This window comes from Ovis canadensis, chromosome 3, assembly GCF_042477335.2.
Source record: "Ovis canadensis isolate MfBH-ARS-UI-01 breed Bighorn chromosome 3, ARS-UI_OviCan_v2, whole genome shotgun sequence".
NCBI classification, from domain to species: Eukaryota; Metazoa; Chordata; class Mammalia; order Artiodactyla; family Bovidae; genus Ovis; species Ovis canadensis.
In genome coordinates this window covers 11190150-11213023 of record NC_091247.1, presented here as the reverse complement: position 1 = coordinate 11213023, position 22874 = coordinate 11190150, and the positions used below count along the sequence as shown (strand labels likewise).

Sequence of the window (22874 nt, the reverse complement as noted above, 5' to 3'; positions counted from 1 at the left end):
TCTGGACTTTTTCCTCTTGATGTAGCTATTATTCTGAATTCAGTTAGTATTATTCTTAACTTGTTAGGTTTTCCTTTCACCACTACTAATCTGATCTAGGCTTTACTTTTCTGTTTTCTTAAATAGTTCACCAGTCTACCTCAATCAAACATATTTTGGCCACTGCAAGACTCAAAGTAGTAATAGTAGAAACAGACAAAAGACCTAAAAAGTATAGTGGGAAAAAAGTCTACATATTTAGAACACCCATAAGTCCCTCAGCATTTTAAATGAGTCAGAAGACTGAGAATGCTAGCATAAAAATGACCAAAACGAAAAGTGGAATTCATTTTGATTTAAATAAATCCTAAAGAAAACACACTAGACAGTTTTCTAAATAAGAAAGTTTGTACATTTCTAAAGAGAATATTCAACTGAAATTTTAAACCTTTCATATGTCAATTTTTATTGCCTGTCAGTGTCTGAATAAATCCCACTCCAATTACAACTATATATTCTTTAAAGTTCACAACCATGTTAAGGTTATGCTCTCACGCCTAGAAGCTGACATTCTTCCTAAATGGGCCAGATCCCTATATAATATTATACCTAATACACACACAAATTTAGAGTGCCCTAAACAACAAGATTTTTCATTGAGTAAAGTCTTGTATTTGGTAAGTACATATCACCACCCTTCGGTTACTGTAGAATTTAATATTTCAATCAAATGACACAACTGAGCTGATCTATTTTTACCAATAAGCATCACTGTTAAATTAATAGTCATGTGACTGGAGAACATGTATATTAAATTACTTTGGTACATGCAAACCAAGCAATTCTAGGGTCAACTGGAAAACAGTGGAGTAGGACAGACATCTCAGTGCAGTGACCTTATCAGAAGTGTCGCTGGATGCATTAACTAAGACAACACAAAGAAAGGGTGTTACTTCTGTCACCTCCTCAGCACTCCTCACCTCCTTAGATTTATACTGACTAAGCTGTGATCTAACAAACGCCCTCTCCTCAGCTCAACATCCTAGAGCAGCACAAATATTCTACTTCAAATAGCCATAATTTTCAAGAATTCATTTTGTGTAACCAATATCTTTGGAAAACTTAAGAATGGAACTTTGTGATAAAATCCTTTTTATCAGTTTGCTTTCATATATCTTAGTTAAGACTCCGTTGTGAAAAATAAAAACTTGAGAAGGTATTAAGAAAGCCCTAGAGTGAAGAAATAAAGCCCTAAGTACTTCTTAGAAACAAAAAGATAAGCTGAGGGTTTATTAGGAAGCAAAGACCCAACTGCATGTGGTTTACAAAGAACTGACAACTCGTCTCCCTCCTTTATCCGTACCTCAAGTTTCCACTCACAAAGCTAGCTAAGCATTTATGGTTAGTCCTATACACAGATGTTACTATTTAAATAATCTTTTTATAGAGTGTATAAAAATAGAACAATTATCATACTGGCTGCTTCTGATCACTATTAATTTTGAAGATACAAATAACTCCTGCCAGCTACTGGTTTTATCGTGACTGACATCTTATGGAGGGTGCTTTGATCTCCAAGTTGATTTATGAAGCTGCAAACTGACTATTTCTTATGTTGAAAAGGTTAGCAAGCTGGACTTTTACAACTTTTTTCCATCTGCCTTCATCTGAAAAGTAAATATATCTTATCAACTCAAGTCAGCAACCTCTCTACAATTATCTTATAGAACCATCTCTCAAGAGCCAAAAAGTATACTGCTTAATCAAAGGTAGCAATATGAACAAAAATGTTCATATTTTTCATTCTTCTTCAAACCTAGGAATTAAAAATAAAACATTTGAACATACCTCCTCCCATCAAAATAGATGCATACTTCAACTTTTAGAATAGACAGATTACAGGGTTATTAGTCACATCTCAGAAGGAAATAATGGGTATGGTTTTTAAACTGACTTAATATATATTTGTAAATGTCACTCAGTCACGTCCAACTCTTTGCAACCCCATGACTGTACAGTCCATGGAATTCTCCAGGCCAGATTACTGGAGTGGGTAGCCTTTCTCTTCTCCAGGGGATCTTCCCGACCCAGGGATCAAACCCAGCTCTCCAGCATTCCAGGTGGATTCTTAACCAGCTGAGCTACAAGGGAAGCCCAAGAATACTGGAGCGGGTAGCGTATCCCTTCTCCAGCGGATCTTCCCAACCCAGGAATCACACCGGGGTCTCCTGCATTGCAGGCAGATTCTTTATCAACTGAGCTATTAGGGAAGCCAATTTATATTTAAATTATTTCATTTATATAGTGTTTAAATAAAAGTTTAATTCACTGTTAATGTTTATAAACATTTATCAAGTACCTGACATATATCTGAACAAAATGTTTTTCACCGAGGTACATTATAGCAGAAAAGATAAGTCTTGCAAACAACTCCAGTAGAAGGCACACCATGACAAATATTATAGAACCAAAGAGGAAAGAAGAGATCCTGGGAGGAAGTCTGGGAAAGATTAAGGAAAAACCTGGCAGTGGGAAAATAATTAGTTCTACCCAGTCCAGCCCATACTCCTTTCATCACTCTAAGCAGGTATGCATTTACTAAAAGTTTGCACCAGACAGACCAAGATTCTGTGATTTTGACAAAATCACACCCACTATTAGAGTCTCATGTATTAAGGGTAAATATCAAATACTTGGTGGAACTGTCATGAAGATTTAATGTGAATGATTTACATATTTATATGAATTTATAACTATATAAATAATACATATTTATATACTGTGTCTATTTATACAAACTTTACTGTAATATATACTTACATATATGTTATGTTGTATATATGTATATATATAAAATCACAATGGATGGTGAACGTTAATTAAATCTATTGTGGTAATCATTTCATAATACGTGTAAGTCACACCATTATGCTGTACACCTTAAACTAACACGGTGATGTATGTCAATTATTTCTCAGTAATGCTAGTGGGGAAAAAAATAACAATGTCTGACACAGAAAGAAGGCTTAAGAAAAGGAAATATTTACTACAAATACCTTCTAAACACTGAATTCTATGCCAGGTACTATTAACCTCTTCATCTGAACAGCACTTGGTATGTTGTTTAACTGCTTATTTTCCCCAAGAACACAAAAGAGTAAATCCCATGGGGTTTACTTTTTATCCACTCAAAAAGAGAAAAAAAAAACACATATAGGACACATGTCCATCTCATAATCTGGTAAATAAATTTAACTTCATTATAAAAAGATAACTTTGTTCGGAAGACTCAGCAAGACTTAGAAAATGCATACTGTTTACCATGAGAACATTTAAAAACTGACATTTTAAGTACAAAAGAAAAAAGAAATTTCTAGAAATATTATTTAGGCAATTTATACTGATAGATCAACCTTTACTGAGATCCACTATGTATAAACTAAGCCCTCTGGGGATACCAAAACGGTATGCCAGCGGTTGTCTTCTCTACAGCAGCCCTCTGATTCTGAAGGGATTAAGGAGGTTTCCTCCGCTTGCCCACACTTTCCTAACATGTCAAACTCCACAGTATTGGTTCTCAAAGTGTGGTTCACAGACGTCTCCAAGACCCTTTCACAGAGTCTGGAAGATCAAAACTACTTCTGTACTAATTTGCCTTTTTCGCTTGACATTTGCACTAATGGGATGAAGCCAATGTTAAGTTTAATTGCTTAACTGTAACACTCATCAAAGCAGTGGCATCAAAATACACTGACAGTCACTGTATTCATCACTGCCACACACAGGGCTGGGCAGGGAGGAGAGGACCTCCTCTAGCCACTTTAACTGAATGCCCTTGATGAAGCAGTAAGATTTATTGGTTATTAAATCTTGATGCATGAGTATACAACTTTTTTGTATCTTGTGTACAAAATGGAAAGTACACATAAAGCAATTCTACTGCACACTGGTTGTCCCCAAGGAAACGCACTTTGAGCTATTGTTTGAACTGTACACTGAACTAGTCCATTTTTTCAATTTACCTGAAGGAACAACTAACAGAATATTATGGTAATTCAGATGTGGATGTTAGACAGATATTTTCTTGAAAATGAACAAAATGAGCATGTCATTTCAAGGAGAATAACTTAACAAATCCTTGTTGCCAACGAAACAATTCAAGCGTTTAAACAAAAATTAGAGTTGTGGCTAATTTATATCTGTCACTGTGCGTTTCACATGGCTTCCCAATATTTATAAGTTTTTTCAATGAGATTGGGCTTCCCTTGTGGCTCAGCTGGTAAAGAATCCACCTGCAGTGCAGGAGACCTGGGTTCAATCCCTGGGTTGGGAAGATCCCCTGGAGGAGGGAAAGGCTACCCACTCCAGTATTCTGGCCTGGAGAATTCCATGGACTGTACAGTCCATGGGGTTGCAAAGAGTCGGACACGACTGAATAACTTTCACTTTCAATAACATTAGTGGTGATACTAATGAAATCCATTTGATTTATATAATGAAATATGTCAATGTTCAGAAAATCTGCATAGATCAGTGAATTAATATTTTCCAAATGGCCAATGCATGATGTCAAAGAATCATTTATGGGTATTCAAAGATCGAGCAAAGTGTAAGACGGACCAGCAGATTTGAATAGAATAGAGTATAAGAAGTTCATGTATGGTTTCAGATGCTAAACTGGAACTAACTTTTAAGAAACTACCAACTACTAGATATAACATTATTAGATACTTTAAGAACTACCAACTTTTAACAAACTACCAACTATTAGATATAGTATCAAAGAATAGTTAAGTATAATTATCTGAAGAAACTACAAAAATTCCCTTCCCTTTTCTATGTATGTATGGATTTTTGTTATTGTTTAGTCACTAAGTCCTGTCTGACTTTGTTGCGACCCTCTGGACTCTAGCCCACCAGGCTCCTTTGTCCATGGGATTCTCCAGGCAAGAATACTGGAGTGGGTTGCCATCTCCTTCTCCAATATGCCAGATTTTCTTCATATACCTCAGCCAAAATAACATACTGAAACAGATAGAAGGCAGATGCAGAAACATGCAGATATGAGAAATCAGTTAACTTACATAAAGCCAGACATTAAAGAGAGCTGCAAAAATATAAAATAATCCCACAGTTCTCACTAATCTTTCTGGGTAAAATATAACTGCTTTTAATACATTTCTTATTTTAAACTGTTATGTTGATAAGTAATGGGTTTATCATTTTATTTCAAATTAATAAATACCAATTTTTCAGTTTTAATTTCTGATATAATAAAAAATGACAGCTATAACCCAAATAAACAAAAGCCCCTGGAAACTTCAGTAACTTTTATAATTTTTACAAATGCAAAGATTTTTTTATATGGCAAGAGAAATTAAGAGATCTGACCTCGTGTTTGGTTGGTATAATTTTTCTTAATGGAAAAGTATGAAAACTGAAGTAAAATACAGCACAGTCAAGACTGGGTCTCCTGACTTCAATTTTACATTCATTCTAGACTACAATTCATATATTCACTAAGACAACAATTTGAAACCCCTCATTCTATCATTTTCAATAAGCAGAAAGTCTGACTAAATAATTACAATAACAGAAACTGAAATTCAAATGTTATGTCCTAGTTATTGTATATTGCTGCTTTCATATAATTCTCACAACCCTATGAAGTATAGTTAATTACTAACCTCTAGATGAGAGGTAGACGTTAAACCAGAAGTCACAGAGCTACTAAACGGCAGAGATGGGATGTGAAAATAACATTTCTAACAGAGAGATATACCAGCAAAAAACGATTTCTCATAACTGTCGATCAAAACATTTGTGTGGTCATTGGTAGTGGCATTTAGGGAAAAAGAGGACCTGTGACTCTGGCCCAGTACACCTTCAGAGGTACACAGAACAATACACTAGACTGGCATACGGACACACATATTTAGTCCTACACTGAGTGGCAAGAAAACAAGCAAATTGGGAGATGTGCCAGATACATAACCAAGTGCCTCTCTTCTTTAGCCACCCAGCAACTTTACCATCACCCATTAAAAAGAAGTGACAGGAGTCAAGGGTGAAGGATTTGTTACTGACACACAACTGAGGCACTGAAATCTCTTGGCAGGTGTTCTCTAAGCTACAACTCTTCTCTTATGCAAACTAACCCCTAAGCTGAGCCCTCCTGGCTTTATCACACTGAGCCTTGACAAGAGCCATCATTAGTGTCCAAGCTCCACTTTTTCCAGGCTGATGACATGTGTCAGACCTTGATTTCTGGTGCTGCTTCTGCCTGCCAACTCAGGAAAGACTTCTGTAATGGCTTTGGATTTTTTGAAATACTAAAGTCACATGGCAGCAGCTGACACCAACTCCCTCCTGAGGACGGACACTTGGCCAGGAGCCCAAGCTGAAGTCGATTTGGAGTTTCTTGATCTTTTTAGAAATAATTCCTAACATCCCACTGGCAATTAAAATAAAATCCTCCCCAGAGAACAGCCAGAGGTCGGGCAAGCCTCTTCCATCCTTAACAGTCACCTCTGATTACAAAAAAGTGTTAAAGTATAGCAGCAACTGATAAATGTCAGAGCCTGGAGGGCCTTCACAGAGTTTTGATAACTTACAGCTATTTCTCATTTCATACCATGGACGGTTTTAAGCCAACACCACTCAGCATTGCTTACTTAGTCAAACAGGGCAAGTGAGCATACCAAACTCAAATCAATGGTCCTGTTTGCACTAGTTCTGGGTTCATCCCTAAGGCTAAGACGTTTGACCTGTCAGGCAGATGACCTGAAGTGCCCTGCCGATGCCCAAGAGGACATTAGCAAACGTCTGCAAAAAGCTGGCTTTTTCATGGTGGAGAAGTTGTGTGGAAAAAATAAGCAAACACACACGTGCAAGCACACAGACAGAGTAAAGGATTTCAATTTTGATCCACTGTGTGACTTGGGGTTGTTTCCCTTCTACATCTGCTTCCTTATTTGTTAAAGACAGATTGTGTGGCCTAAATCAGAGATTACCAACTGTCTATGAAATGGTTACATCAGACTGCTCTGGGGGCTTGATAAAACTACAGAACCCATCCCTAAGGATCTGATTTACAAAGTCCAGGATGATACGCAGGAGTTTGCATTTTTAGCAATCTATATTCCCTACCAACACCATTTTAAATTCTGATGTAAAGTCAAGTTTGAAAATCATTCAACTAAATGACCTCTAAGACACCTGATAGCTTTGAAAGTTATAAAACTATGGATGGGAACGTATTTTCTATTCTTTCATCACAGAATTTTTTCCCCTATCCACTATTAACATTCCCACTCAAATATCAGGATTATCTAACTTCAGGTTAACAATGGAGACATAAAATGTAAAAGCCATCTGTCAAGTATTAATAGCTTACCAAACATAGTACACTACTATTTTCTTTATGAAAGCAGATCTAATTAATAAGCATAGCTTTTCTAAACAATATACACTCAAAAATAAAACGTTTAAGACACCATATTTTAAAAAGATTCAACTATTTTCTGGAAATAGTCAAGGAAAGCAACAATTAAAAAGCATTTTCCCTAAATGTTATGAATAACTTAAAAGTATGGAATGAATACACTTAATTAGTATTTATATTAATAACTTATGATGCCTCAATATAAAGGTTATAAAAATAGATGTCAAGTTTTAAAAGCATAAAGTACCATATGAATAAATTTTTAACCCAATAAACTAAAATAGGCTAGAGAAGAAATCAAAATCTTATATTATTGATGTATCTATCAAGAGGGTTTCATTATAAAAAAGGATTTTGAGTCTTCTGTTCACTGTTCTTGTTTATTTCACTAACTGGTTGTTGCAAAACACATGCTTGTTACTCTATATGACTTTTAAAAATCTCTGCCAACACTTTTCACACACTGAAATAAAATCCACTATCTCTCCAACTAATTCCTTAATTCCCATGAATATTAGCTACTACATGACTTGGGTTCCTACTTCTTTTACAACTTTATAAGCCTAACTTATTTATGTACTCCATTATTTAGCTCAGCTAGACAACAAACCTTGGTACAGAATTTCTTAGAAGAGTTCACTGATTACAAATAGCCTGCAAATTAATTTACCATGGAAAAACAAAGTCTTGTTTCCAGTGGATTTGCAAAATAATATAAAATAGTAATATCTCAAAACACATGAAATCACTGTAATAAGGTGATGGAGAATTCAGGTGGTCCTTATAATATTTTGATAGGCTTTGAAGTATGCATCCCATAATGCCTCTGGCACTTGGCCAATTTGCTATCTCACTGAGTTGGTCTCTTACCTCCTTATTTTCTAGACTCATCTGAAATAGCTGAAAAAAACCTGTTCCTACATCTCAACTCCCTGGTAAAAAATTCAAGGAGGGCAAATACAATAAAGAGCAATAATTCCATTATGTATCCATCCACAATCCCTGGCACATTCTTTCCCCCATTTCCTGACATTGAAGTAAACACTCTGAATTCAGCAGGTTCCTTTATAAGCTTTGCCTTGAAACAACACAATTTTTCAGCCTAATTTTGAGTCGGAATTAGTAGTCATAGTGCTGGAATCAGATCCAAGCCAAATGGTTGCTGGGGAAGTAAGGGGAGAGAAAGGTGGGGAACTGCTGCAAGACAGTTAAATTCACTCAAATATTATTTGTGTTAACTTGTCACCCAGCAACTTCTTGCTAATTTTATAAGCACAGAATTACTAGTCAGTGATTTGTATCTAAAATTAGTACAAAACAATGAAGTCGAAATATCCACTTTCCCAGATATAATATTCACATTACATCTTTATAGTTATCACTGTCCCAGGTTACACTGCACAGGTTACACCACAGGGAAAGGTGTGACTAGATGATGGTGAGTCTACACTAGCTATTCCTAATAAGAGAGAGGCGGAGGCTTCCGAAACTAGAGATATTATAGCAAAAAGACGACTAGACTGCAAAACCTTGGTCTAAAACTCCAGTCAGAATTTCTAAACCTGAAGTTCATAGTGAGTCTATGGATGTGTTCTTAGATTCTATAACTGAAACTTTTAATTTTTGTGTTTATATGCATGTATTTAGGTAGAGAATCCATAGCTTTCCAGAGAGGTTTAAATTATATTAATATATCTAACTTAATCCTCACAATCAATATGACACAGGTACTAACATTCTCATTTTTACAGATTAAGGAAACTGAAGTTAACAGATTAAAAACTTTACATAAAGTCAAAATGAAAATGGTACAGCACTGTTTTGAAAAATGTCTTTAAAACACACATACACATATGTATACTAATGTATTAGCTAGACATTATATTACTTATAAAAGAAGGTTTTTACATTAGTATATATGCACAGAAACCAAATTCTGAGCAAAAAATGTAATTTTATTTAGTAACATGTAAATAACACTTGAAAATGATTAACAATTTAAATCATTTTGCAATAACATAAAAAATACATATAGTTTTTCACAGATCTGACATACATCATCTCATTTAGTCCTCAGAACAGTCCTAAGACATATACTATCATGATCTCCATTTTATAGATAAGGAAAGAGAAACAAAGTGGCTAGTAAGTTTCAAAGTCAAGATTCTGGCCCCAAAGTTTGTGCTTTTTTAATATTGCTTCCCCAAACAATTAATATATAAAAAATTTAAACTATGGTCACTTTATGCAAAGATGGGCACAATATAGGACAGAAACGGTTTGGACTTAACAGAAGCAGAAGATATTAAGAAGGGGTGGCAAGAATATACAGAGAGCTGTACAAAAAAGGTGTTAATGATCTGGATAATCACAATGGTGTGATCACTGACCTAGAGCCAGACATCCTAGAGTGTGAAGTCAAGTGTGGAGGTGATGCAATTCAGCTGAGCCATTTCAAATCCTAAAAGAGGACGCTGTTAAAGTGCTGCACTCAATACGGCAGCAACAGCAGCAGTGGTCATAGGACTGGAAAAGGTCAGTTTTCACTTCAATCCCAAAGAAGGGCAATGCCAAAGAATGTTCAAACTACTGCACAATTGTACTCATTTCACATGCTAGCAAGGTCATGCTCAAAATCCTTCAAGTTAAGCTTCACCAGTACTTGAACTGAGAATTTCCAAATGTACAAGCTGGATTTAGAAAAGGCAGAGGAACCAGAGAGCTGAAACTGTCAACCTCCATTGGATCATGAAAAAAGCAAGGGAATTCCAGAAAAACATCTACTTCAGTTCCATTGACTACGCTAAAGCCTTTGACTGTGTGGATCACAACTGTGGAAAACTGTGGAAAAGTCTTCAAGAGATGGGAATACCAGACCACCTTACTGACCTTCTGAGAAACCTTTATAAAGGTCAAGAAGCAACAGTTAGAAATGAAGATGGAACAATGAACTGGAAAGGAGTATGCCAAGGCTGTATACTGCCACTTTGCTTATTTAACTTTACAGAGTACATCACGTGAAACGCCAGATTGGGTGAGGCTGAAGCTGTAGTCAAGACTGCTGGGAGAAAAATCAATTTCAGATATGCAGATGATACCAACCTAATGGCAGAAAGTGAAGAGGAACTAAAGAACCTCTTGATGAAAGTGAAAGAGTGAAAAAGCTGGCTTAAAACTCAACATTCAAAAAATGAAGATCATGGCATCCAGTCCCATCACTTTATGGCAAACAGAGGGGAAACAATGGCAATGGTGACAGACTTTATTTTCTTGGGCTCCAAAATCACTGCAAAGAGTGACTGCAGTCATAAAATTAAAAGATGCTTGCTCCTTGGAAGGAAAGCCATGACAAACCTAGAGAGCATATTAAAATACAGAGACATCATTTTGCCAACAAAGGTCCATATAGTCAAAACTATGGTTTTTCCAATAGTCATGTACGGGTGTAAGAGCTGGACCATAAAGAAGGCTGAGGGTCAAAGAATTGATGTTCTTGAACTGTGGTGTTAGAGTAGATTCCTGAAAGTTCCTTGGATTGTAAGGAGATCAAACCAGTCCACCCTAAAGGAAATCAGTCCTGAATATTCATTAGAAGGACTGATGCTGAAGCTGAAGCTCCAATACTTTGGGCACCTAATCTGAAGAGCTGACCCACTGGAAAAGACCCTGATGCTGGGAAAGACTGAGGGCAGGGGAAGGGAGCAACAGAGGATGAGATGGTTAGATGGCATCATCAACTCAATGGACATGAGCTTGTGCAAACTCCAGGAGACAGTAAAGGACAGGGAAGCCTGGAATGCCGCAGTTCACGGGGTCACAAAGAGTCAGGACACCACTGAACAAACAAATAACACGGTCACTTTAAAGGGGGAAAAAGGAAAGCCAAATAAAAATCCAATTGGAAAAGTCTTCATTTATTCTATTTTAGCACATATGAGCCAAGAGCGACGAGAAGACAGACCAAGCAATTTCATTTGCATGCTACTTTCAGATACATAACCTCCTGTGATTTTCACAGCTGTGTGCACAGCAAGAACCAGTACTATTTGTCCTGCATCTTAAAGTCGAGCTAACTGATGCTCTGAGGGGTTACTTTCAATACTATTCCGCATTATCCTGCCTCTAGGATTTCTTGTGCAGTTTTCTCTCTATTGGACTATCCTTCCTTCTCTGTCTAGTAAAAAGTTCTACTAAACTTTCATGGCCTAGATGAGACATGACCATTTAGTTATACCTTTCCTGGCACTCCTAGGCAGAATTAACTGTTCTTTTCTCTATTTTCCCTTAACATATTCATACCATTTCGGCAACATATCCTGTCATCAGCTGTGTCTATGTCTAGTTCTCTGGGTAGACACTGGGCTCCATGATGGCAAAGGCTATATGTAGAGAAGGAACTCCTAGAAAAGATTCCGCTGTTGAGTTAGTAAATGAATGAAACAGAACACTGGCACCTTGGCTAAGAGGAACATGGATTCATGCTGACATTTTGTTGTCATCTTTATAACTTAAAGACTTTGTCCTCAAGAACACCAGCATTACCCTCGACACTTCTAAGACATATTCCCTGAATAGTGCTTGGGAAGTGTATGGGCAGAAAGCCACCTAAGACAGTGACTCCTCTTCTATGCTACAAATCTCTCAAATATATATTGTTCTAACAAGTTTATGCTTCTTGTTTCTTTCAAGTATATCAAGAGGCCTCAAGAGGACTATGAGAATATTTACATCTCCAAGCCAAAGCATGTGGGTTTCACAATATTTCATAGCATCTCTGGAAAAGGAACGAAAGGAGGTAAGTGAAACACTAAAGGATGGCATACTGAGTTTTGACAAACTACTCAAAACCAGCCTAAGTCAATTTATTAATTTGGACTAATCAAATGTGTAGTATAAAAGTAAACTGTAAAAAGTATAGCTTCTATAACCTGTCTAATTTAAACCTTGTCTGCTTTTAACCCCTAGGCTTTATCCTCATACTGAGTACACACACCTCTTAGCCAAACTCATTTAAAAGATCCAATTTGTGCCTTAAACTTGCTTGATGATAAAAACTAAATGTAAGGATTTAAAGTAAATTGAAGGAATGAAGATAATGAAGGCCTTTACTGCCCTGAAAATTAATTATCTCAATGGAAAAGACCCCTATCTCACTTTAGAAACTTACCTTTTACTCTTCTCTAAGTTTTTCAAGTCTATGAAAAGAATTCCTCTTAGAATGTCATGAATTTAAGAAATGGTATTTTGTAAATGTCTAATGGTTTGGGGGTAGCAGAGGTATTTTTTAAAATAAAGCCTGATTATTTATCAAAATGGAATAAGGCACTGACTTCATATTATCAGCCCAATGGGAAGACCATTCAAAATAAACCATTAGAGTTTTTAAAATACTACACAGTAACAGTTGCTTGATTTTTTTGTTGTCTCTTATATACAACTTACTGTCATAACACTGAGGACTCAATAAAGCTGGCTAACTGAAGTATTTTGACAGAGGGTGAAATAATTAAACTGATGTAGAATGCAAATAGCTTATATTCAAACCAAATTCTCAGTGGTTGATATTTTTTAATGTCTACCATTTGGCTATTTAAAAAATGAATTTGAGAACACTCAGCCTTTAATACTTAAATTTAAAGCAAATGATAATAATTATTCCTGATTAAAGATTAACCTCAATTCAGTCGGCAGTTCTGTAAGCCCTCTTTTCGACAGGGCATGTCTGGATCCATCCTGTTATAAATCCTATACTCTGAAAAATTCTATGTAATTAATTCATTTTCCAAGTTTTTCATCAAGGATATTCAACAGGTAATAAAAAATAACCAATATGTCTACAATGCACTGACAGCATTTCTGCCCAAAGCTTAGACACCTGACATTTTAGTTACTCTCTGTGACCTTACTATGGAGAAATCCAGGCTTTCTACTAGGTAGCAGTGTTTTTCTTTGTTTTGTTTTTTTCATTATTGAAAATAACTTGAAAACTACCCCTGAACCTCTGTGATAACTTGGTGATTTAAGATCAGCTAGAGATCATCAATTTCAATTTTTTTTTCATCTTCTATGAAACATTTAACCTGCTATTACTACAAGCAAACAAGAAGAGGGATCCCTTCTCCAAGGGATCTTCCCAACCCAGAGATCGAATACAGGTCTCCTGCAGGCAGATTCTTTACTGTCTGAGCCACCAGGGAAGCGTTGGGAAAATTGAGAAAAGAGTCCATCAAGGCTGTCTACTGTCACCCTGCTTATTTAACTTACATGCAGAATACATCATGAGAAATCTTGGGCTCAAGGTGAAATCAAGATTGCTGGGAACAATATCAATAACCTCAGAAATGCAGATACCACCACTCTACTGGCAGAATGTGAAGAGAACTAAAGAGCTTCTTGATGAAGGTAAAAGAGGAGAGTGAAAAAAACTGGCTTAAAATTCAACATTCAAAAAGCTAAGATTATGGCATCCAGTCCCACCACTTCATGGTAAATAGATGGAGAAAAAGTGGAACTAGTGGCAGATTTCATTTTCTTAGGCTGCAAAATCCCTGTGGACAGTCACTGCAGCCATGAAGTTAAAAGATGCTTGTTCCTTGGAAGAAAAGCTATGACAAACCTGGACAGCGAAGACATCACTTTGCTGATAAAGGTCGGTCTAGTCAAAGCTGTGGTTTTTTCAGTTGTCATGTACGGATATGAGAGTTGGACCATAAAGAATGCTGAGCCCAAAGAATTGATGCCTTTGAACTGTGGTGCTGGAGAAGACCCTTGAAAGTTCCTTGGACTGCAAGGAAATCAAACCAGTCAATCCTAAAGGAAATCAACTCTGCAATATTCATTGGAAGGACTGACGCTGAAGTTCCAATACTTTGGCCACCTGATGCAAAGAGCAACTGATGGGAAAAGACCCTGATGCTGGGAAAGATTGAGGGCAGGAAGAGAAGGGGGCAACAGAGGATGAGATGGTTGGATGGCATCACCCACTCAATGCATATGAGTCTGAGCAAATTCCAGGAGATCGTGAAGGACAGGGAGGCCTGGCATGCTGCAGTCCATGGGATCGCAATAAGTCAGACATGAGTTAGCTACTGAACAACAAAAGAAGAGGATGTTTACTTGTTTGACTTAGATCTCACTGAAAGTACTGACCCCAGATATACAACAGCTAAGTTTTGAGGTGGTCAATGGAGTAAGCATCATGATAGTTTCCACTATCATAAAGTCCAGTATTCAAGTTCCAGCTTGTAACGTTGACTCCTTGCTATGTAACTTTGGACAAATTGCTTGATTTCTCTAAGACTCAGCTTTTCCACAAGATCAAATTGGGTTGATAATTTAAGGAGGATAAAAATATATAAATCCCAGTATACATTAAATCCTCAATATATATGTTAATTTCTTTATTATCCATGCCCTTCAATAATTAAAGTACTGCTATAAAATGGGATACTTGATATTTTCAGAATTACAAAATAGTACTATTCAAAGTTTTTTCTCAGATATCTATTTAGTCTGCTTATAAGTAAGTAACTGCAGCCTCACAATCCTGAAGTTCATTAGCTCTGGGCTGTACACAAAGATTTCTTAAATACTATCACCTTGGAATGTGAGAAGCTCCATCACCAGTGGTCTCTCGGCTCACTGGCTCTTGGAACATTGGTGCAGGCTGAAGAAGGGCTGCCAGGGCAGGATCCAGTCTTCAGAGGACTCCAAGGAACATTCAACGCTGTCGGTGAGTTTGGGATTTGAAAAAACCACCGACCGTTGACTGTACCTTGGGTTCCTTACAGACAACACTATATTTCCTGAAGCAAAGAAGCACGGTGTACCTTCACATGTCACGTGAGATCACCAAAACCAGTTCTGCTCCCTAACCCCCAAAGGTGGTCCAGTTAATTTTTTTAAAACTCTCCTCTTTCTCTTGCTCATTGTTCCTTGCTTTTTGTTGTGGTATTTCATTTCAACGAGATAAGAAAAGCCCAGTAATACTGTTTTTAAATGTCTCCTAAAAATAGGCCATTCTGATGAGAAATAGCAAGAAGAGATTTATTAAAAACAGGTATTTCATTTTGAAGTGAAATCCAATTAAGTACTTTACAGCCATTTCTCCCATGTTCCCTCAAAACCTTTAATTAGGAACAAGAGTAGGATTTAATAAGCAAAAATAGCACAAAACTGTCCAATGTCTGCACAGCTCTTAATACATTCCACTTCAATTATAGTTAATGTGGTTAAGTTTTGACAGCCCAATTAGAATACAAGCTGTTTGAAAGCAGTAACTGCCTCACCATTTCCGTCCACACATGAGCTTATTTAAATGTTCATTAAAGTCAAGTAAAAAGGTCGGTCAGGAGTCAGAAGGATCTGGGATGAATCTTGCTTCAACTCCCTAGCTGTGTGACCCTGGTGAGTGTCTGAGTCTCTATTTCCTCAGGCTCATAGGAGATAATAAGTACACCTACCTTACTAGAGTTTGAGATACAATAATATATATAGTGCTTTGTACCATTCCTAGCAAACAACAAATGCTCAGTATATGTAAGCTATTATTATTACTTAACCTAAAGCATAATCTGTGCTAATTTACCTTGCATGGCACTAATATTTCTCAGTTCAAAACACAGGAAGAACCAGGTTCTCAACTCTTGTTACACCTACCAGTATGTAAGCACTGCCTGTGTGGTCACAGAGGTACCCATGAGCTTTTCCAGGAGCTCCTTCCATTCCCTGAACCATAGTTTCTCACAGCCCTACCATCAATGTCATCTATAATTATGTGGATTCTCAATGGTTGGTTACTAAGAGAGATATCAGACACACACCTCAAAAACCTAGAGTAGAAAAGAAGAGTCAGGAGTTGGGATGGGCCAAGGTAACCCCACCAACTGAAAACACTGATGGCTGCACTCAACATTCATTGCTGTCGGTGGGTTTGACTTTGAATCAACTCACTGATCAATGAATGCAAACTGCGGACCAAACAACCCAAGGGAAGCAAAAGGATGTGCAGAGAATCACCCAAGTGTATCTGCTACTGTGCTGGGTGGGAGGTGCTGCTATTTCCAATATACTGTCTAAAGGCTCTCTTTGATTCTAATATGGAATAAACCCTCTAAATTCCTAATACTTTTCTTCTATCTTTTTTTCTTTAAAGATGTTCTGAGTTAAGAAAATATTTTACAGAAAGAATGAACATTACACCACAATTTAAAAACAATGCTTTCATAATTTTTAAATTAGAATCAATGCTCATTATTTAGGATTCAATACAGAAACATTAAGTAAAAACTGAAAATTCATTTTCTCATCATCTGTGATCTCTTTCCTTAATGGAAATCACTATAAATATAATAAATCAGTTTAATATTTTAAATAATAAATGTAATAAACAGTATTTACTTGTTGTATTATCTATTACTAAAATAATAAATAAATATCATGAGCAAACTACTTAATTTCCTTGAAGACCTTTACCCATGAACATACAAACAGCACAACTTTGTGGTTTTTTGGAAGGTGGCTTGTAATAGAAACCACCTCATTTTAATTTTGGCCATGCTGCATGCCTTACAGGATCTCAGTCCCCTGACCAGGGATTGAAAGGAAGTAAAACCCTAGAATCCTAATGACTAGGCAACCCAGGAGCTCCTCAGAACAACCTCATTTTACTCCCATGTTGTTGTTCAGTCGCTAAGTTGTGTCTGACTCTTTGTGACCCCCCTGACTGCAGCATGCCAGGCTCCTCTGTCCTCCACTATCTCCCAGAGTTTGCTCAAATTCACGTCCACTGAGTCAAACATCTAAACATCTCACTAAACATCTCATCCTCTGCTGCCCCCTTCTCCTTTTGCTTTCCATCTTTCCCAGCATCAGGGTTTTTTCCAGTGAGTTGGCTCTTTGCATCAGGTGGCTAAAGAATTGGCAGTTTAAGCATTAGTTCTTCCAGTGAATATTCAGGGTTGATTTCCTTTAAGATTCTCTGGTTTGATCTCCTTGCAGTCCAAGGAACTTTCAGGAGTCTTCTCCAGCACCACAGTTCAAAGGCATCAATACTCTAGGGCTCAGCCTTTTTTAGGGTCCAACTCTCACATCTGTATATGACTACTGGAGAAACTATAGCTTTGGCTATACAGACTTTTGTTGACAAAGTGATGTCTCTCCTTTTTAATACACTGACTAGGTTTCTCATAGCTTTCCTTCCAAGGAGCAAGCATCTTTTAATTTCATGGCTGCAGTCACTATCCTCAGTGATTCTGGAGCCCAAGAAAATAAAACCTGTCACTGCTTCCACTTTTTCCTTCTACTTGCCATGAAGTGATGGGACTGGATGCCATGATCTTAGTTTTTTGAATGTTGAGTTTCAAGTCAGCTTTTTCACTCTCTTCTTTCAAATTCATCAAGAGGCTCTTTCATTTCTCTTCACTTTCTGCCACTAGAGCGGTATCATCTGCAAGTCTGAGGTTGTTATTTCTCCCAGCAATCTTGATTCCAACTAGGGATCATTCTCCATGATGTACTTTTCACAGAAGTTAAATAAGCAGGGTGACAATATATAGCCTTGTCATACTCCTTTTCCAATTATGAACCAGTCAGCTGTTCTTTGTCTGGTTCTGTTGCTTCCTGCCAACAGGTAAGCTGGTCTGGTACTGCCATCTCTTTAAGAAGAGTTTGTTATGGTCCACACAGTCAAAGACTTGAGCATGGTCAATGAAGCAGACATTTTTCTAGAACTCCCTTGCTTTCCCCATGATCCAACGAATGTTGGCAGCTTGATCTCTAGTTCCTCTACGTTTTCTAAATCCAGCTTGACAATCTGGAATTTCTCAGTTCACGCACTGCTGAAGCCTAGCTTGCAGGATTCTGAGCAGAACCTTGCTAGCGTGTGAAATGAGGGCAACTGTACAGTAGTTTAAACATCCTTTGGCACTGCCCTTCTTTGAGATTGGAATGCAAACTAACCTTTTCCAGACCTGTGGCCACTGCTGAATTTTCCAAATTTGCTGACATACTGAGTGTAGGACTTTAAAGCACTCTTTTTTAAGATCTGAAATAGCTCAGCTGCAATTCCATCACCTCCACTAGGATTGTTTGTAACTTCAGTTCAGTCGCTCAGTCGTGTCCAACTCTTTGCGACCCCATGAATCACAGTACACCAGGCCTCCCTGTCCATCACCAACTCCCGGAGTTCACTCAGATTCATGTCCATTGAGTCAGTGATGCCTTCCAGCCATCTCATCCTCTGTCGTTCCCTTCTCCTCCTGCCCCCAATCCCTCCCAGCATCACAGTCTTTTCTAATGAGTCAACTCTTCTCATGAGGTGGTCAAAGTACTGGGGTTTCAGCTTTAGCATCATTCCTTCCAAAGAAATCCCAGGGCTGATCTCCTTCAGAATGGACTAGTTGGATCTCCTTGCAGTCCAAGGGACTCTCAAAAGTCTTCTCCAACACCACACTTCAAAAGCATCAATTCTTCGGCACTCAGCTTTCTTCACAGTCCAACTCTCACATCCATAAATGACTACTGGAAAAACCATAGCCTTGACTAGATGGACCTTTGTTGGCAAAGTAATGTCTCTGCTTTTGAATATACTATCTAGACTGGTCATAACTTTTCTTCCAAGGAGTAAGTGTCTTTCAATTTCATGGCTGCAGTCATCATCTGCAGTGATTCTGGAGCCCCAAAAAATAAAGTCTGACACTGTTTCCCCATCTATTTCCCATGAAGTGATGGGACTGGATGCCATGATCTTCATTTTCTGAATGTTGAGCTTTAAGCCAACTTTTTCACTCTCCTCTTTCACTTTCATCAAGAGGCTTTTTAGTTCCTCCTCACTTTCTGCCCTAAGAGTGGTGTCACCTGCATATCTGAGGTTATTGATATTTCTCCTGGCAATCTTGATTCCACCTTGTGTTTCTTCCAGTCCAGCGTTTCTCATGATGTACTCTGTACATAAGTTAACTTACTCCCATATAATCTGCTTTATTCACTCAGCTATACAATATAGACAGCCTTCCAAAACAATCTTATTATACTGCATTCATTCTTTTAAATGACTATGTAGTACGCCTTAGTAGGAATACCTTGGTTATTATTGTTCAAATATATATTCTCTATTATTTTATTTATTATTTTTGGTTGTGCTAGGTCTTTGTTGCTGAATTTTTGTGCAAGGGTTCTTCTCTAGCTGTGGCAAGTGGGGACTACTCTCTGTCACAGTACTTGAGCTTCTCATTGATGTGGCTTCTCTTATTGCGGAGCATATGCTCAGTAGCGGTGGCGCACGGCTTAGCTGTCCCACAGCATGTGGGATCTTCTCGGATCAGGGATCAAACCTGAGTCTCCTGCATTGGCAGGCAGGTTCTCTACCACTGAGCTACCAGGGAAGCCGCAAATATATTTAAATATTCTCTTTTGGCCAAAACTATAAGGTCCATTCATTCTGAATATTGCAAGCCACATTCTTCAAGTTAGGGAAAAAAAACAAGTGAGATGGGAGATTCACATTTCTCTTAACAAAAATTGAAATGTACTATCAACTCTGAATCCTTTAAAATGAGATGAGATGAGCCACTAAATCTTTCATGATAATGACAGGAAAACAAGCACTTTGGTCATGAATAATTCATTATACACTTAAGTCTGAGATTCTCATGGTAGTGGTGGTGGTCAAATAAAATAAGGCAGTAGGAGAAGAGGCTTGTCAGCTCAGCCTTCTGAAATTTTCCCCCCTATGGGTAGGAAGTAAGGAGAAATGCAAATGTATTGAGACAAGAACTAAAAAGAAAAATCAAAGCCAAAAGAAACTAGAAAAATTTCAGGAAAAATATGAGGTTCAGGCCAATGTTTCCTAAAACTGGCTATATATCAGAATCATCTATAGTTTCTTTTAAAAATGCAAATTCCTAAGTTCTACTCCAGATAAGAAGTAGGGTCCTATAATCCGTATTTTATTATAACACGTTCACCAGGTATTTTGCCCCATGGAAAGCTGGTGTGAAGCAAAGCCAAGCCCACCAACTTAACATCAGCTTCCAACCACCACACTTCATGTCATCCACTTTTCAACTATTGCCCAAACTTCTATGCTGCCAGGTGATACCTTCTGAGTACAGGAAAGGCATACTTATGTTGCTATTGAGTATCTCTTTTCAGAGTAAATACAACTTTGCACCATGTTGTGGCAACCAAACACATTAAATTGTGTCTGATATTTTATACAAATAGATACATTTATGAGCTCTCAAAAACTAAAACCTACCTAAAAAACCTAAAAACCTAATGAATGAACAAAGTTAAATTCAGATTTAGCAGTCCTTCCCATGATGCCTTCATAGAAATCAAAGTTTTCTTTCTTTCATACTGATGGTCACATAAGAGGTAATTCACATACTGCTGTTTTTCAGGATGCCATGCATTTTATAGGCATTTACTTTCATCAATTATTTCCAAAGTTTCTGAAAATGTTAGAAGGTCTGACGTGTTCTTTGAAAAATGTACAACTAAACAAGCATGCTATTTATTTACCCAGAAAATCAATTGTCTTTACATATGCCAATGAAAAAATTGCATATTTTAGTCACTAAAATCCTCTATTAGTTTTTAGTGGATAAAACCAAGTGCTTCAGGAAGGGAGGGGCTTCCCAGGCGGCACTAGAAGTAAAGAACCCATCTGCCAATGCAGGAGACATGGGTTCAATCCTTGGGCCGGGAAGATCCCCTAGAGAAGGGCATGACAACTCACTCCACTATCCTTGCCTAGAGAATCCCAAGGAAAGAGAAGCCTGGCAGGCTGCAGTCCACAAGATCATGAAGAGACTGAGCACACACACACATAATCATTATTAAAGGTTATTTAAGGTGTTTTATTTTTGTTCAGATTCACTGAACTTTATCATCACTAGAAAAGGTATACAATGTAACAAGTAAGGCTTTAGAATGGTTTAACTACCAGCTCTGATACTTCCTTGCTATGTAAACTGGACAAATCATAACCTCTCTGAGCCTCAGATTTCTCCCCTATATAGCTTTCAAAGTTCAGGATGCCCCTTCAGTGGGTTTTGAAGTGAATTTAGTGGCTTATAAATAACATTTTCAGGTTTAAAAAAGATTAGATGACTACATGTAATAAGGGACAAGTATCTTCTGGTTCAAGATGGTGGAGTAGAAGGACCTGCGATCATCTCCTCCTGCAACAGCACCAAAAGAGCAACACAAAGAGCTGGACACAACTGAGCACACCTACACACAGGAAGAAAGACAATTATGTGAGTCTGAGGGTGTTTCCTGCAGATGAGACTTGTAAGTAAATATCTGCAACAGAGAAAACATGCAGCATATATAGGGGACAAGAGGACAATAGTTCAGAGACTATGTTAAGGTGTCATGAAGAGCAGCACTGAAAAAATAAAAGGATAAATTATAGACAGCCTTGCGAGCCAGGCAGAAAAGTTTAAAACTGGTGCTATAGGGAGCCACTTTAAGCGTTGAGCTGTGAAAGGCAATAATGAAAGCATGACTTTGGGAAGATTCACTAAGCAGATGAAGTAGGAGAAAGGGAAAAGACTCTGAAAGAGACAAGAAGAAATAGAAATCTGTTGCACAAAAGAGCTAAGCTGAAAGTGAAGCAGCAGAAATAGAATGAAAAGGATATCTCAAAAAGGCATTTAAGCTGTTGGTTTAGGTTGCTTTTTGTTTTTCAAATAGGAATGGTTTTTTTTGTCCTACAGAGTCACTGAAAATTCTACAGGAGAGAGAAAACTAAGGTCCACCAGTTGGTCCCCTCAATCATTCTACTCAGTGTATTATCTTTCCAGACGTCTCTGAGAGATTTAAAATACATGTATTTCTGTTTAGAGAAAATATCACAAGTTATATATAATTCTCCGTAACCTTCTTTCACTTAAAATGATATGGCTATCTTTCCAGTTCAAAGGACATGAGTCACCTTCCAAGGAACTGGCTCAAACAGAAAAAATCATGAGGAGCCAAGAATGATGCCAAACTTTCTAGACTATAATAGGAACCTGGAGTACACTAAGAAATGAGCAACTTCAGACTAGAAGGAAGAGGAGTTCATTTTTTGAACAGAGGATTCAAATTTGTGATTTACAAGCATGGAGTTGAGAGTAAATTAGCCAAGCACAGAAAGAAAAACATAGGTAACAAATTTTTATTGGACATCTACCATGTACCTGGACTGCAAGAGAAGCCTGGAGACACAAAGGGAACAAAAGTACAGAGTGAAAGTGGCAAACCATGGTCTAATGAACAGATCTTTCCAATGGTGAAAAGTTCTGCAAATGATAAAAACAAAGTACTATGGGAGCAAATAAGAGACCAAGTCAGCCTTAGGGGTTAGAAAGGTCCAGAAAGTGACCTCAAGGAAATGATGTGTAAGTTAAGACTTGAAGGATAAGTATAACTACCTGGGTGAAATATAATTACCTGGGTA

General features: G+C 37.5%; 2 protein-coding genes across 13 annotated transcripts in view; one reads left to right on the top strand and one right to left on the bottom strand.

Moving 5' to 3' along the window:
- The window catches only part of NR6A1 (nuclear receptor subfamily 6 group A member 1), a 216853-nt gene that overhangs the window by 139332 nt on the left and 54647 nt on the right, over positions 1 to 22874 (bottom strand). The gene's annotated exons all lie outside the window — the stretch shown is intronic.
- Positions 1 to 22874, top strand: part of LOC138436636 (uncharacterized) — a 53770-nt gene that overhangs the window by 21645 nt on the left and 9251 nt on the right. For 4 of the 9 annotated variants that reach the window (XR_011446580.1, XR_011446579.1, XR_011255504.1 and 1 more), the window contains exon 2: positions 12113 to 12218. Coding sequence is in view for 4 of the 9 variants with exons in the window: in XM_070292292.1 (XP_070148393.1) it covers positions 2374 to 2566; positions 12113 to 12218; positions 13520 to 13842 (622 nt within the window). In the remaining 5 variants the exon portion in view is untranslated. Of the gene's footprint in view, positions 1 to 2373; positions 2567 to 12112; positions 12219 to 13519; positions 16548 to 22874 lie in introns of those variants that run through there. The other 5 variants (XM_070292294.1, XM_070292295.1, XM_070292293.1 and 2 more) reach the window with 3 other exon arrangements.